At 38.6% G+C, this 12,458-nt stretch overlaps 1 protein-coding gene across 1 annotated transcript in view; it reads left to right on the top strand.

Moving 5' to 3' along the window:
• Positions 1-12,458, top strand: part of MAN1A2 (mannosidase alpha class 1A member 2) — a 229,954-nt gene that overhangs the window by 162,536 nt on the left and 54,960 nt on the right. The window contains exons 7-8 of the mRNA XM_021002903.2: positions 6,373-6,496; positions 6,815-6,908. Of these exons, the coding sequence (XP_020858562.1) occupies positions 6,373-6,496; positions 6,815-6,908 (218 nt within the window). The remainder of the gene's footprint in view (positions 1-6,372; positions 6,497-6,814; positions 6,909-12,458) is intronic.

The following is a 12,458-nucleotide window of genomic DNA, read 5'->3' as shown; positions in this document are numbered from 1 at the left end:
ACTAATGTGGAAATATATTTAATATGATTGTACATGTAGAACCTATATCAGATTGCCTGCCATCTTGGGGAGAGAGGAGTGGAACTCAAAAGCTTATAAAAGTGAATGCTGAAAAGATATACACACACACACACATACGTGTATATATATCTATATCTATCTATCTATCTATCTATCTATCTATCTATCTATCTATCTATCTATCTATCTATCTATCTATCTATCTATCTATATTAGAAAGAGGAGAGAGAGTCCCGTGAGAGAGCTCAGTGGGACACCTAAGGTTAATATTCATGACCTGGCTGAAGATCCAGTAAAGGAGACTGAAAAAAGGCAGCCAAATAGGTAGGATAATCAGGAGATAGTAATGTCATGAAAAGCTAGCGAGAAGAGAACATCAAGGAAAAGAGGATGAGTGACAGTGTTAAAGGTTGCAGAGAAGTCAAGAAAGATGAGGGCTGAGAAAAGGCCATTATATTTGTCAGTTAAGAGATCATTAGTAACTTTGGAAGCTATTTAGTAGTGTAGGCTAACATTGATGAGGGCCTGGACTAAAGTGGTAGCCCGATAATAGGAAAAAAAGGAGGCCTGTTATACTGCAAACTCCACTGTGGTTGTAGGATTGATAATATAATGTAAATGATTGTTTTGGAGTATAAGGGAAAGGGAAGTGTTGAGAATAAGTTTAAGGTTGTAAACGTGAGTGGGAGAAAGAGTGGTTCTCTCCACCAGTGCAGGGGAAATTTGGAGGATGGGATTTAATGAGTTCTTTCTTAGATATGCTGAAGTATAAATGCTTATGGGACGTAAAAGAGGCAGTGCTATCGAATAGTTGCATTAGTATTGGGGAACTCAATGGGAGCTTATCTCCCCCTAGCGCGCCCCTTCCACCCGCCAAAAAAAAGACATCTCGTTGGAGCTACCCCTTAGCCAGTTGTTAATCTGTAGTAGAACTCAAGTGAAAGGTTAATATCTAGTAGTCATATACATTAAGGTGATAGTTGAACCCATGGGCCCTGATGAGATCACTGAAAAAAGGACACAGAGACAGAAAAGTGTCCAGGCCAAAGACTTGCGAGTAGAAGGAGGCAGAATTAGTGGCATGACATAGATGATGACTTTCCCCTGCCCCCAATCTGCCATCTGCTGGACCCACAGCAAGGACCAGCCACACCTATAGAGCATCACAGCAGAAAGCCAGATAACTCAGTCTCCTTGACACCAGACTGCCAACTGACAGCAGGAAGATAGACCAGCAACACCTGCTTCCATTGAGAAGCATTACGGACTCATACCTTCCCTAGTAAACATTAGTTGGCTGTTGCCCAGTTCCTACCTTCTGCTGTACCTATCCTAGAGCACCACTCCAATGTAACCCTTGAAACCACCACACTCGTAGTGGGGGCCCCATCTGCTCTGCTGTGACTCCCCAACGTTCTCTGGGCCTTTTCAACTACTCTGCTACCTTGCCTGCCTAAGCACTATCTGTCCTTCCTGTCTGTCCAAAACTGCATATGAACACGAGCCTCTCCTTTATGTGTCGTATCCCCAATTACAGTGCACGCTTCTTGAGAGCAGTGTTTGGGTTTTCTGTTTGCATCCCCTGTACTTAACATAGTTCTTAGCACACATAGTAAGCACTTAATAAATGTTTTTCCATTCCATTTCTTGGTGCAGCAAAGGAGATGAAAAGATTTGATTGAACAGGTAGGAGGAGAGATCCAACATAAAGCAATGTTAGGGAACATCAGGGAGGTAGGAGTATTTAGAGAAGTAAAACAGTATTAAATGCTGCAGAATAGTCAACAAGGAGGGAAAACTGAGGAAAGGGTATTGAATTTAGTGCTGAAGACATCATTGGTGACCTTGAAGAGAACAGTTCCAGTTGATCGGTGAGGTCAGATATCAGATTGAGTCAATGAATATGCATATCTTTAATAAAATTTTGACTGTGAATAGAATATATATAATGGCTTAAGGTCCTGGGATGAATAAGCGAAAGTTTGTTTTAAGGCAACCTGTCCCATTTGTAGCTTCTGGGAAGGAACCACTAGATGGGGAAAACCTAAAGATTAGGAGGAACTGTGATCTGATTAGAGGGACAAGACTCCTGGAGGAGATGGAAAGGAATATGGTCCAGATACAAGTAGGGGAATTCCCTTTTGTAAAGAGAAGGAACACAAGAGAGGGAGGAGAGAATGGGGGATTAGAAGGGTTTTTAAGATGTAGACTAGAGGAACCAATATAGGTAATCTTTTATTTTTCTCAGTGTATTAGGGGACAAGGTCTCCTGCTGTGGGGAATGGGAAAGGTTGCCATAGGAGGTTTTAAAAGAGAAAGAAGTGTCTAATAGCCAATATCTTTGAAGGATGAACAGCAAAAATTGTGCAGACTCATAGATCCCTGTTGTTAAGGAGGTGGATCAAGTCCTGATCATTATCATAAGATGGATATAAAAGTTAAGTGCAACCCTGGAGGTGAAACATAGGGCTTTTCTTTTCCTTTTTATTTGTGGCTCTTATTCCCCTCAGTCTTTGTGGATAATCCAAAATAATCTTCAGAGGAAGAAAAACACTCTTTTTGGGTTGTACTTCTTGTACTTAAAGTTCTCTTCTTACAAAACCTGTTGTCTAGCAATACAACTGAGACCATTTATGGCAAAATTCAGTTTTTACCAAGACATTTCAAATTCTAATACCAGTATTTTAATTTAATATCCACTAAAGAAAAATAAAGAGCTGCAATGGCATGTATTTAGCACTGGAAAGGATCCTCATTTTCATGTAACACATGAAGAAGGTGACTTGAACAAGATTCAGTTCAGCAGCGCTTGCCAGATGCTGTGCAAATAGATAAAAATGAAACAACAGACCCTGCCCTCAGAAAGCTTGTATTTTGTTAACCCCAAGTCCTCCAGATCCAAGGTGCTTCCCACAATTTATATCACAAGGCTTTTCCAGCGCACTGATTTGGATTGTTGCTGTGAGAGCGTTTGGGAAATTAGGAAGTGATCCTTTTTACCCTTTGATAGAGTTGGGGGGTGGGTTGCAATTTAGGTTGTGTTACCTGAACTCTGCCTAATTATAACTCTTTCCTGAAAGAGTCATCTGCATTTTCCCAAAGTGTTTAATTTGGCATGCATTTTTGTCTTAATTCATTCACTCTAAAAATTAAAGAATTTAAATGTTGATGTATGGCATTCATTATCTTAACAGTAACTTTAAAATGACTTGTGTCTATAGTAACTAGCTTTTATACAGTCATTCATTCCTTTCAGCAATCTTTTTTTCAAGGAGCAAGTATGTCATTTGAGGTAGAATGAGAGTTTAACAGAAGAGTTTCTGCTAGAAAGAAGGAAACTGGCAGCTTTTGCTCAGATGAATTCACATATGACTCAAACATTGTAATGATGGGAAATGTCTGTAGAGGAAGTGGTTGTGAATTTTTTTTTCATGCTTATCATTTAGCCATTATATCTTTATGTTATTTAAACAGAATAGAAAGTATTTACCAAGATTTTTTAAAAGAAAAAAAAAAGCTTCTGCTATTATAGTTATGAAATGTAAATACAACTCTTAGCCTCACTGATGTCCTTAATAAATTGTTACTCATTTTTATTTTTCTTGTTTGGTTGTTTTAATTAAAATATAAGGTGAGCTGAAAGCAGCATAGTGATGTGTAGTGAAAATTATTTAATGTTGTTCGCTAAATGATGAATAAAAAGTAATACTACTTTTGAATTTTGACATTCCTAAGGAAAAGAGGCTTGCAGTAACTAGAGTACCAGGCATAGATTTAAAAGGACCTGGATTCAGGTCCTGACTCTAAGACATAGTATGATCATGAGCAAACCAGTATTTCAGTTCCCTTTCAGTTCCCCCAAACAATTCTTTAAGTTACCAAGGAGTTATACAGGAGCTGAAGATCTGCATTGTTGCAGAAAATTTTCACACCACAAGTTCCTTATCCTGATGAAATCACAGGTTTGCTTTCCTTAAACTGTCCAACACGCACGAAAAGAGAAATAGATGACTTGAAATAAAGATGAGGCTTCTATTTTGTCTAGACTTCATGCTTTTTAGCAAGAAATGACACTAGTGTCCTATTTAGAGTTTAAGGAAGAATAATTTACCAAAGGAATTTTAGTGATGTTATGAGTTAATAAATTACAAATATTGGATTGTTTACTCCCTTTTCACCGATAGACTTATTGCTCAGTTAGGCTACATTGATGGGAAACATAAAAATTACTGCCTGTATACTACTATTTCTGTTAGATTATGTGACTTCTAAGTTTTGAAATGAAAGTAAAGAAAAATTTTTTTTTAAAATTCAAACTATGATGCCTCTTGAACAAAGAATAGTTTAACATATGAGTGCTCATGAAGATTAGGTATGCCCATAGGATGGAAAAGAATATCAGTGACTAACAGAATCCCAAGATATCTCAAGCAGCAGCAGGTATTCCCATCTGCCCACCTCCCAGTTGTTCTTTCTTTTGTCAAGAGGATCAGGAGCTTTTGGCAGGATCTCCTTCATCTTTCTTACTTGCCACCGCAGGATTTTTGCATATATTCATCCACTCTTTCTTCCACTCTTTTGTCTCTTTGCACTTGTGCTCAGACCTCAGATCCATGAACTTTAGCTTTTGTACAGTCACCTTGTTCTTCCCTCATTTATCCCCTCTTTTTTCTCTCCTTTTTCATGCTTCCCTTCACCTCCAGCCACAAATGCTTTCATTTCCCTTCTCAAGGTAAAAAAACACGCAGGCCATTCTCTGCTAATCTTACTGTCCTTTTGTTTCTTTCATTTCTACCAAATTATAAACAGTTCATTTTCCATTCACTTCAGGTAATTCCTTACCATTAAGCCACTCCGTATAATCTGGTTTCCATCTTTTTTGTATGCATTTTCTACCCAAGGTCTATAAAGAGTGCTCTTAGGCTGTCATTGATCTGTTGTCCTTCCCTTTTGTTACTGTTAAACTCCTGAATATGTTGTATGGAGTGCATACAGTGTAATCAGACATGTTTCTTTAAAAAATACTTTGATACTGCTGTTTCTAAAGGCACTGGTCGTGCTGTAATTCCAAAGTCCAAGGGTTCTTTTGTCATTCTCCTTGACATTTCTGTTGTGTTTGACATTATTTCCCACTTCATCCTTAAAATCTTCCTTTGTTTTGTGACACTCATTATTTTGGTTCTATTTTTACTCTTTAGGTCTGTCTTTCTTGTTACTTCCCTGGTGATTCCTTGTCTGCTTGCCTCTAAATATGGACTGACCAAGGCTCAGTTCTAAGCCTTCTTCCCATACTACACCCTTGACCCCAGAGATGTCATTCTCCTAGATTCAGCTATTATCTTTGGGTAGACATTCTTATTTCTGTATCCCTAGCCCACATCTCTTAAACTTCAGTTCTTTATCTCCATCCATTGGATGGCTAATCTGGCCATGTCTAAAAACAAACTTTTCATTTCCCAAAGGCAGACATTCCCCTAGACGTTTCTGTTTTCAAATTGGTAACCACAGTTTTCCAATCACTTGGGTTCAAAATCTGTAATAATCAGTTGTAATGATCTTGAGAAATCATCTAGTTGATCCCTAAAAGTCATCTTTGACTTCATCCCCTGATTCTATCATTATATCTGTCTCGCATATCCATCTAATCATTTGCCAGTTCTTGTAGGTTCTTCCTTCTGTGATGTCCTTTGTACCCATTCTTGATTTTTCATTCAAACTGTTATTCTAACCTAGCCCTTTATCACAGCACATCTCAACGATTTCATTGCCACTCATTTGCCTCCTGCTTCTACCCTTTATATTTATGAATGTGCAGCTTTAATGAAATTGGTATGCCCCTTACTTCCTGAATGTACCATAGAGATTCTCACCTCTGCCTTTTTGCAACTCACACCATACTGTTTCTCTGAAATGTTGCCCATCCTTTGTTTAAATCCTACTGTTCTTTTAAGATTCTTTGGAGAAGGTTTCCCTCACTCACATCGTAATGCTGGTGATCTTTATTTATTGCATCTTGCTGTTAAGTGTAGGATATAAGAATTTATTTTTCACGTTAGATGCTGTTATTGAATAATCTCCAGTTTATGGATTTCAGGAAATTAATGTGGTTCACAGTTACCTCTATTGACTTGTAAAGTTTTTCCAGGACGTACTCAAACTGCATTTTAGACTATAACATGGAATAATCAATAAGAATATATATATATATATATATATATAATATATATATATATATATATATATATATATATATATATATATGTATGTATGTGTATATTTAAATGATGTGTATTCATTAATAATTTTTCCAGATTTTGAGCCTGTTTTAATTTTATCCCTCTTATTTTTCAGTGGAATTGGACGAAACTGGGGTTGGGCCTCTGCAGGTAGCAGCATTTTGGCTGAATTTGGTACCCTACATATGGAATTTGTCCACCTCAGCTATTTGACAGGGGACCCAGTCTACTACCAAAAGGTCAGTCTTAGTTTCAGTAAGTTGGAGATGTTATAATGTTAGAAAAATGAATAAAACTTATTAAACAGACTGTGACAATTTGTCAGGACTTTGTTCTTTATTTTATTAATAAAATTAACTTTTCTTTTAGGAAAACATATAATCAGAATTTTCTGTTAATTAGGTATCTTTTAATTTAAAAAAAATCTCTGTAAAAGTCTAATTGAATATATAGCATATAAAGAGAACATGGAATCCTAGAGAGAAAAAGACTAAATGTCAACAGTTGATCGTATTTACATTGATGGTTTTATATTGTTTATATTTTGTTTTGTTCAGGTCATGCACATTCGAAAACTGCTTCAGAAAATGGATCGGCCTGATGGACTTTATCCAAACTATTTGAACCCTAAAACGGGCCGATGGGGTCAGCGTAAGTATTTATTCCACAATTGCCGTTTGCTTTTTGTTAAAACATAATGTGTTCTGAAACACATTTTTAGGTACTTAATATTGAAAATATTTCAGAACGTTAATTTTAGAAGAGAGCTTCAGACATAAGGTCACATAAGAAGTGATATGTTTTTGCAGGTCACTGTTCCTGATACCTGACACTCTTTGCCTCATGCTTAACTTTTACCTTAGCTCTCTATTATTGATTTGTCCATTCTCTTCCACTGTTGATCCTTGTATCCTGAACTTACGTACTACTAGGTGCTTTCAAGTGTATGTTAAGGTGGCACATGTGTTCTGTCTTGATTATGCCAATTGTAGAGTGGCAGACCCTGTGAGAGAATACTGAGACACCCAAGAATTCAGAAGGGCAGTTCATGCTGTCATAGAGGTAAATAGATTTTATTGGGAGGAAGCTTACTCACGAGGCCTGTCCTGGATGGCAGCAGGACAGTGGTAGTTCTGCACACCACTCTTAGGCCATATCGGGTGTTATGTTGAAACAGAATAGCGAAGGCGTACTGCCCGGGATTCCTTTCACATTCTTTCCCGTAGTATCTTCTGCAAAGTTCCCTGAGCAGTGCGTGAGTGGTTTTGTTAGCATGGAGGAAGCAGAGGAGCCTACCAGTGAACTGCATTGGAGGTACAATCTACAACAGCAATATAAGTATAAATAGGGGAGTAACACAAACAGCAAGAGAACTAGTACAATTCCCTTACACACTGCTCTGGGGGGAGGCAAAGAAAGCGTCAGTGGCGTTTGGTGATTAGTCAGAGAAGTGAATTCCTGAAGTTAACACTTTACAGACTAGCAGAACTTCTGAACTAAGTTCAGAAACAAAGAAACACCACTTGGGGAATTTTACAGCAGATGGGAGTTGGCAGGGGGTGTGATACAGATTAGAATCAGTTACAAAAACACAATCAAGATCATTTCATTTTCTCGATTTCCCCCTGGTTGTCAGTGGAAAACTTTTTTACAATTTTTCCTGACTAGTCAGTGTTAAGGACAAGATTGATTAATGATAGCATAAGAATATCTAAAACTATGGATCAGATCTTAGAGGGGAAATTCACGTGATAACAGCATAACTGAGGGAACTCAGTATATGGATACAGTGAAACAAAAAGCCAAAGTAACACAGTAATGATCATCAGCATTAACTAACATCAAGTATCTTGGTAACCTCCTCCCATCTAATCAGCGCATTTTGTCTTGGATCTTAGATGCCCCGTGTGGTTGTCTACTCTCTTCTTTTGGACATCCTGTGATAGGTCTTGTTCTCGGGGCAGCTCTGAAGTGGTCTCCATAATTTTCGTGATTTTTTTTCCAGCCCTTAATGATTCTCATCACTCAGTAATGGACTTATCCGGGAGGATTTTTCTCAAGCTATTGTAGTTCATCTATCTGGAAGTTCTTAGGAGGTCTTGAGCTTGCTCCTCCTGCTTCCTTAAATAAGCTTGTCTTTCCATAGGGAGTTCCTAAAATTCAAATTTAACATAATCTGTTACAAAAATGTGTAGGAGTCTTGTGTAGTATAAAATAAAATTTCTAATTTCAAAGCACACACCAATTTAAAAAGTTATTTTAAAATTGATCAGTGTTTAACTTTAGTTTGTAAGACTCCTCAAATATTCTATTCAGGCTTAATTCCAAACCTTTTCCTTATTTTCATGAAGTAGGAAAGAGTTATCAATAACTCTTTCTTCTAAGTTATTTTTCCCTTGAGAGCTTACTGACGCCACCCCTGCTTCTTTATAATCAGTGAGATGACCTTCTCTAGCTGTAAAATGATAAAGCTGTTATTTTGGACGGTGGGAAATCCTTTTAGTTCCCTTAAGACAAATTCTAAAGCATGCGCACCCAAAAAGTTGCTTGAAAATTTCAGTATTAATAAAAACATTCAAACCTCAATTTTGGGATTCACCATAGAGAGTATATATTTTAGCCCCATACTCCATGAATCTTGCCATCATTCTGGAATGTTATGGGAAGGGAGGAATCTTTCTGTAAACTTAGAGAGCTCCCAGAGTGGTTAGTTAACAAGATACTGAGATACAGATTTGTCTGCCAGGTGTTCCTTCTAAGCTCCGTGTGCATAATTGCAGACACACAGAATCTGAAAGGCACACAGATACAGACACAGAAAAACACACAAGCAGACCAACAACTGTGAAATAGTGGCCCTAATATTCTCTTGCTAGTAAGGCTTTTCAGCTACCAGCCTTTTGAATATTTACTCTTCTTTGCCTGATAATAAGCAAAGCTCACGAGTATGTTGTTATTCTCGGTTCAGTCCTTATTATATGTCTCCAGAGACCATTCATTCTCTCTCATTCTCTCTCTCTCTCTCTCTCTCTCTCTCTCTCTCTCTCTCTCTCTCTCTCACACACACACACACACACACACACACACACACACACACACACACACGGCTTAATGAATTATTACCCTTCAAAACTCCTCCTGTCTTGTTTCTTGTGTATTGTGATCCAACCATTTTACCATATTCTAAAAGATCTTCACTTTACTGAGTTTTTCTTTCCCTGTCTCTCTCCTGACAGCCCTCTGACTCAGTTGCCGTTAGAGAAGAGGAGAGGGAGAGGAGAGGAACATTATTCCTTTTTTCCCTGTCTTCCAATTCACTTCCATCTTTTGCCTCTAGATTATTCTGTTCTTTGTCCCATGACAATAATTTCCATTTCAAAGTCTCTATAGCAGTGTTGAAAGTCTCCTCTTTACCTAGGCTATAAATCTTCCATAAACTGGCATAAGCCAGTTGGGCCATCCCCTTGTCCCTGGATGTGAGTGATAGCTTCAGGAATTCTGCCACAACACCCCCTCTCCCCACTTTCTTTCTGGGCCCAAGGCAGGCAAATAGCGTGCGTGCAGGCCACCCCTCCCCCCAGGGGTATGGGTGACCCTCCGGAGAGCCCCATTTCTTTGGTATTCTGCTAACTATGCCAGTTGTAGGGAGGCGGAGCTGTTCTGTCCTCATTATGCCAAGTGTAGGGCAGCAGAGACTCTGAGACAATACTGAGATACCTAAGAGAGAAGGGCAGTCCACACCATCACGGAAGTAAATGTTTTATTAGGCTTGTACTAGACAGTGGTAGATCTCTGTACCATCGTTAAACTAGCTCAGATCTCATATGGAAACAGAACAGAGAAGACATGATGCCCAGGATGGCCAAGGGTCGTATGCAAGTTTTGCCATGGAATAGAGCTTCTTTTGCTGTTTACGTTAAAGGTAATTTACATTAACTGTAGAGTAATAGGTCACATTCTCACACTCTCACCCCCACTATACAGTATGTGTGTGTACATCTGTGCATACATTTATGTATGTGTGTGCCCTTTTTGATTTACATATGAATATACATGTGTATATATTTATATGTGTTTTGTATAGGGTATTGTACGTTACCAAACTTCTTTGGCCTACTGCCCCCTTTTAAAAAGTGCCTCCCCCTCCGAAAATCCATTTTCTTTAATTTAACCCTTTAACTTGGTTTTTGTTTTTGTTTTTGTTTTGTTTTTTAAATTTGTGTCATTTCAAACTACTACTGACCCCTGGATCATTCCAGCACCCTCCAAGGGGTGATATTGCCTACTTTGGGAGCTGTGGCCTAGCATATAGTGAATACTTAATAATACTTGTTAATTGATTGCATCTAACAGCAAAAAGGATTTATGGGGTAGTTAGCACATACATATACATAAAGCTTTGTGCAGATATACATATACAGACTATGCTTGGTGTTATGGATTGTTACAAAGCTAAAGTGGCTCCTGCCCTCCAGAAGCTTACATTCTGTCAGGAGAGACAACATTTATATAAATAAATATATACAAGGTTAATTTTTTTTTTGAGGGGATAGGAACTGAGAATATAGGAAAGACTTAATGTAGAAGATATGTTTGAGCAGTTTCAAAGGAAACCAAAAACTCCTAGATAGGAATATGGGAAGGAGTACATTTCAGGCATTGAATGCTGTGTGTAAAGGTTTAATGATAGGAGATGGAATTCTAGGAATTCTAAAGAGGGTTCAATTTATGTCACATAGAGAAGAGTGAATGGAGTTAGGTGTTACCCTTTACAGAATGGGGAAGTTTGGAAGAAGCTTGGGTTTTGATGAAAAGATTATGAGTTTTGTTTTTTATTCAGATGCATATGGAATAACCAGTACAAAATGTTGATGATGTACGACTGGAACCGAGGAGAGAGAGTACGGCTAGATACAGAGCTCTGGGAGTCATCTGAAAAGAAATGGTGATTGAACTCATATGAACTGAGCTGATGAAGTAGCTAAAGATTGTAGAGAGGAAAGACCATTGGATGCCCAGGACGTAGGATGAGGGTGCACCTACAAATCAGGGGACATTCTGTGCATGATAGTTGAATGAAGGAGAGTGGTCATATGGGCAGGAGAAGTTGCACATTCACCAGCCTCACTTTCTCCTCTGGAGTCATCTTGGCCCAGTGGCAAGATGGAGATCAGGATGACTGGAGATGGCCCCAGGTGCAGTGGCCTTTTTAAGCCAAGGTCTTTCCCAGGTCTCAGTTTGACTGAGGCAATGCCCATTCATGGTTAAGGCAGGTAAAAATGAGATTGACTTTTTTTTTTTTGGACTAGTTAAAAGACGCCCTTCTTTGTCAAGTGATATAGAGTTCAAGAAGGATGAATGCTGAAAAATGGCTTTTTGTGAGGGCCAGGGGGAGCATTTAGGAGATCACTGATAACTTTGAGGAAAGCAGTTGTATTTGAATAATGAGGTTTGTTAAGGGCATTAACTGATGCCAACACCCTGTTAATTCATTTCAATGTTGGTATAGAATGAAGCATTCATAGGTCATTGAACAGTTTACTAAAGGAGGTTTACTTAGCACTAACATAAAAAGGATATTCAAGAAGGATACTGTTGTCCTTGGCTTCAGTAGATGATTCCCCTGTCATCTCCATGTGGGAATAGGTCAGCACATCAGGGTGTGGTGACTCTTGTAGTCTCACAATATTCACCAGTTCTGAAGGGTCCGACATGGGTGAAATTTTTTATTCCCCGACGTAGCTACGAAGCCACTTCAGTACAGTCTGTGGCTAGCAGGAAACTGTGTCAAGAGAGGCACAGCTGGAGCTTTGCACATGAATGCCCTCTCCACACCACCTCGCTCCAAATGAAATCCTGGCTTTTTCACTCTTCAGGGAGAATCTATCCTGACTCGTATTGCACAAAAGAGGTTAAGAAGGATGAGGAGTGAGGAAAAGCCATTAGATTTATCAATTAAAAAATCCTTAGTAACTTTGGAGAGAACTTTTTTTTGTTGAATAACCCAGTTTGGGAATTTGGACAGATTTGGACTCATTACCGTTTGGGCAAAGAATTCAGGAATAGAGAACAATGTAGAGCTGAGGTGGTAAACTTATAGGGTTGAGTTTGGTAATGTTCAGGTTAAAACAGGAGTGATAACCTAGGAGAGGACTGAGAGATAAAGAGATCAGAGGTCCTAGAGAGGGCCAATAATAGATT

This window comes from Phascolarctos cinereus, unplaced genomic scaffold, assembly GCF_003287225.1.
Source record: "Phascolarctos cinereus isolate Bilbo 61053 unplaced genomic scaffold, phaCin_HiC Scaffold_5;HRSCAF=322, whole genome shotgun sequence".
In the NCBI taxonomy this organism is placed as follows: domain Eukaryota; kingdom Metazoa; phylum Chordata; class Mammalia; order Diprotodontia; family Phascolarctidae; genus Phascolarctos; species Phascolarctos cinereus.
Note: the sequence above shows the minus strand (reverse complement) of the source record. Positions and strands in the feature narration are given on the sequence as shown.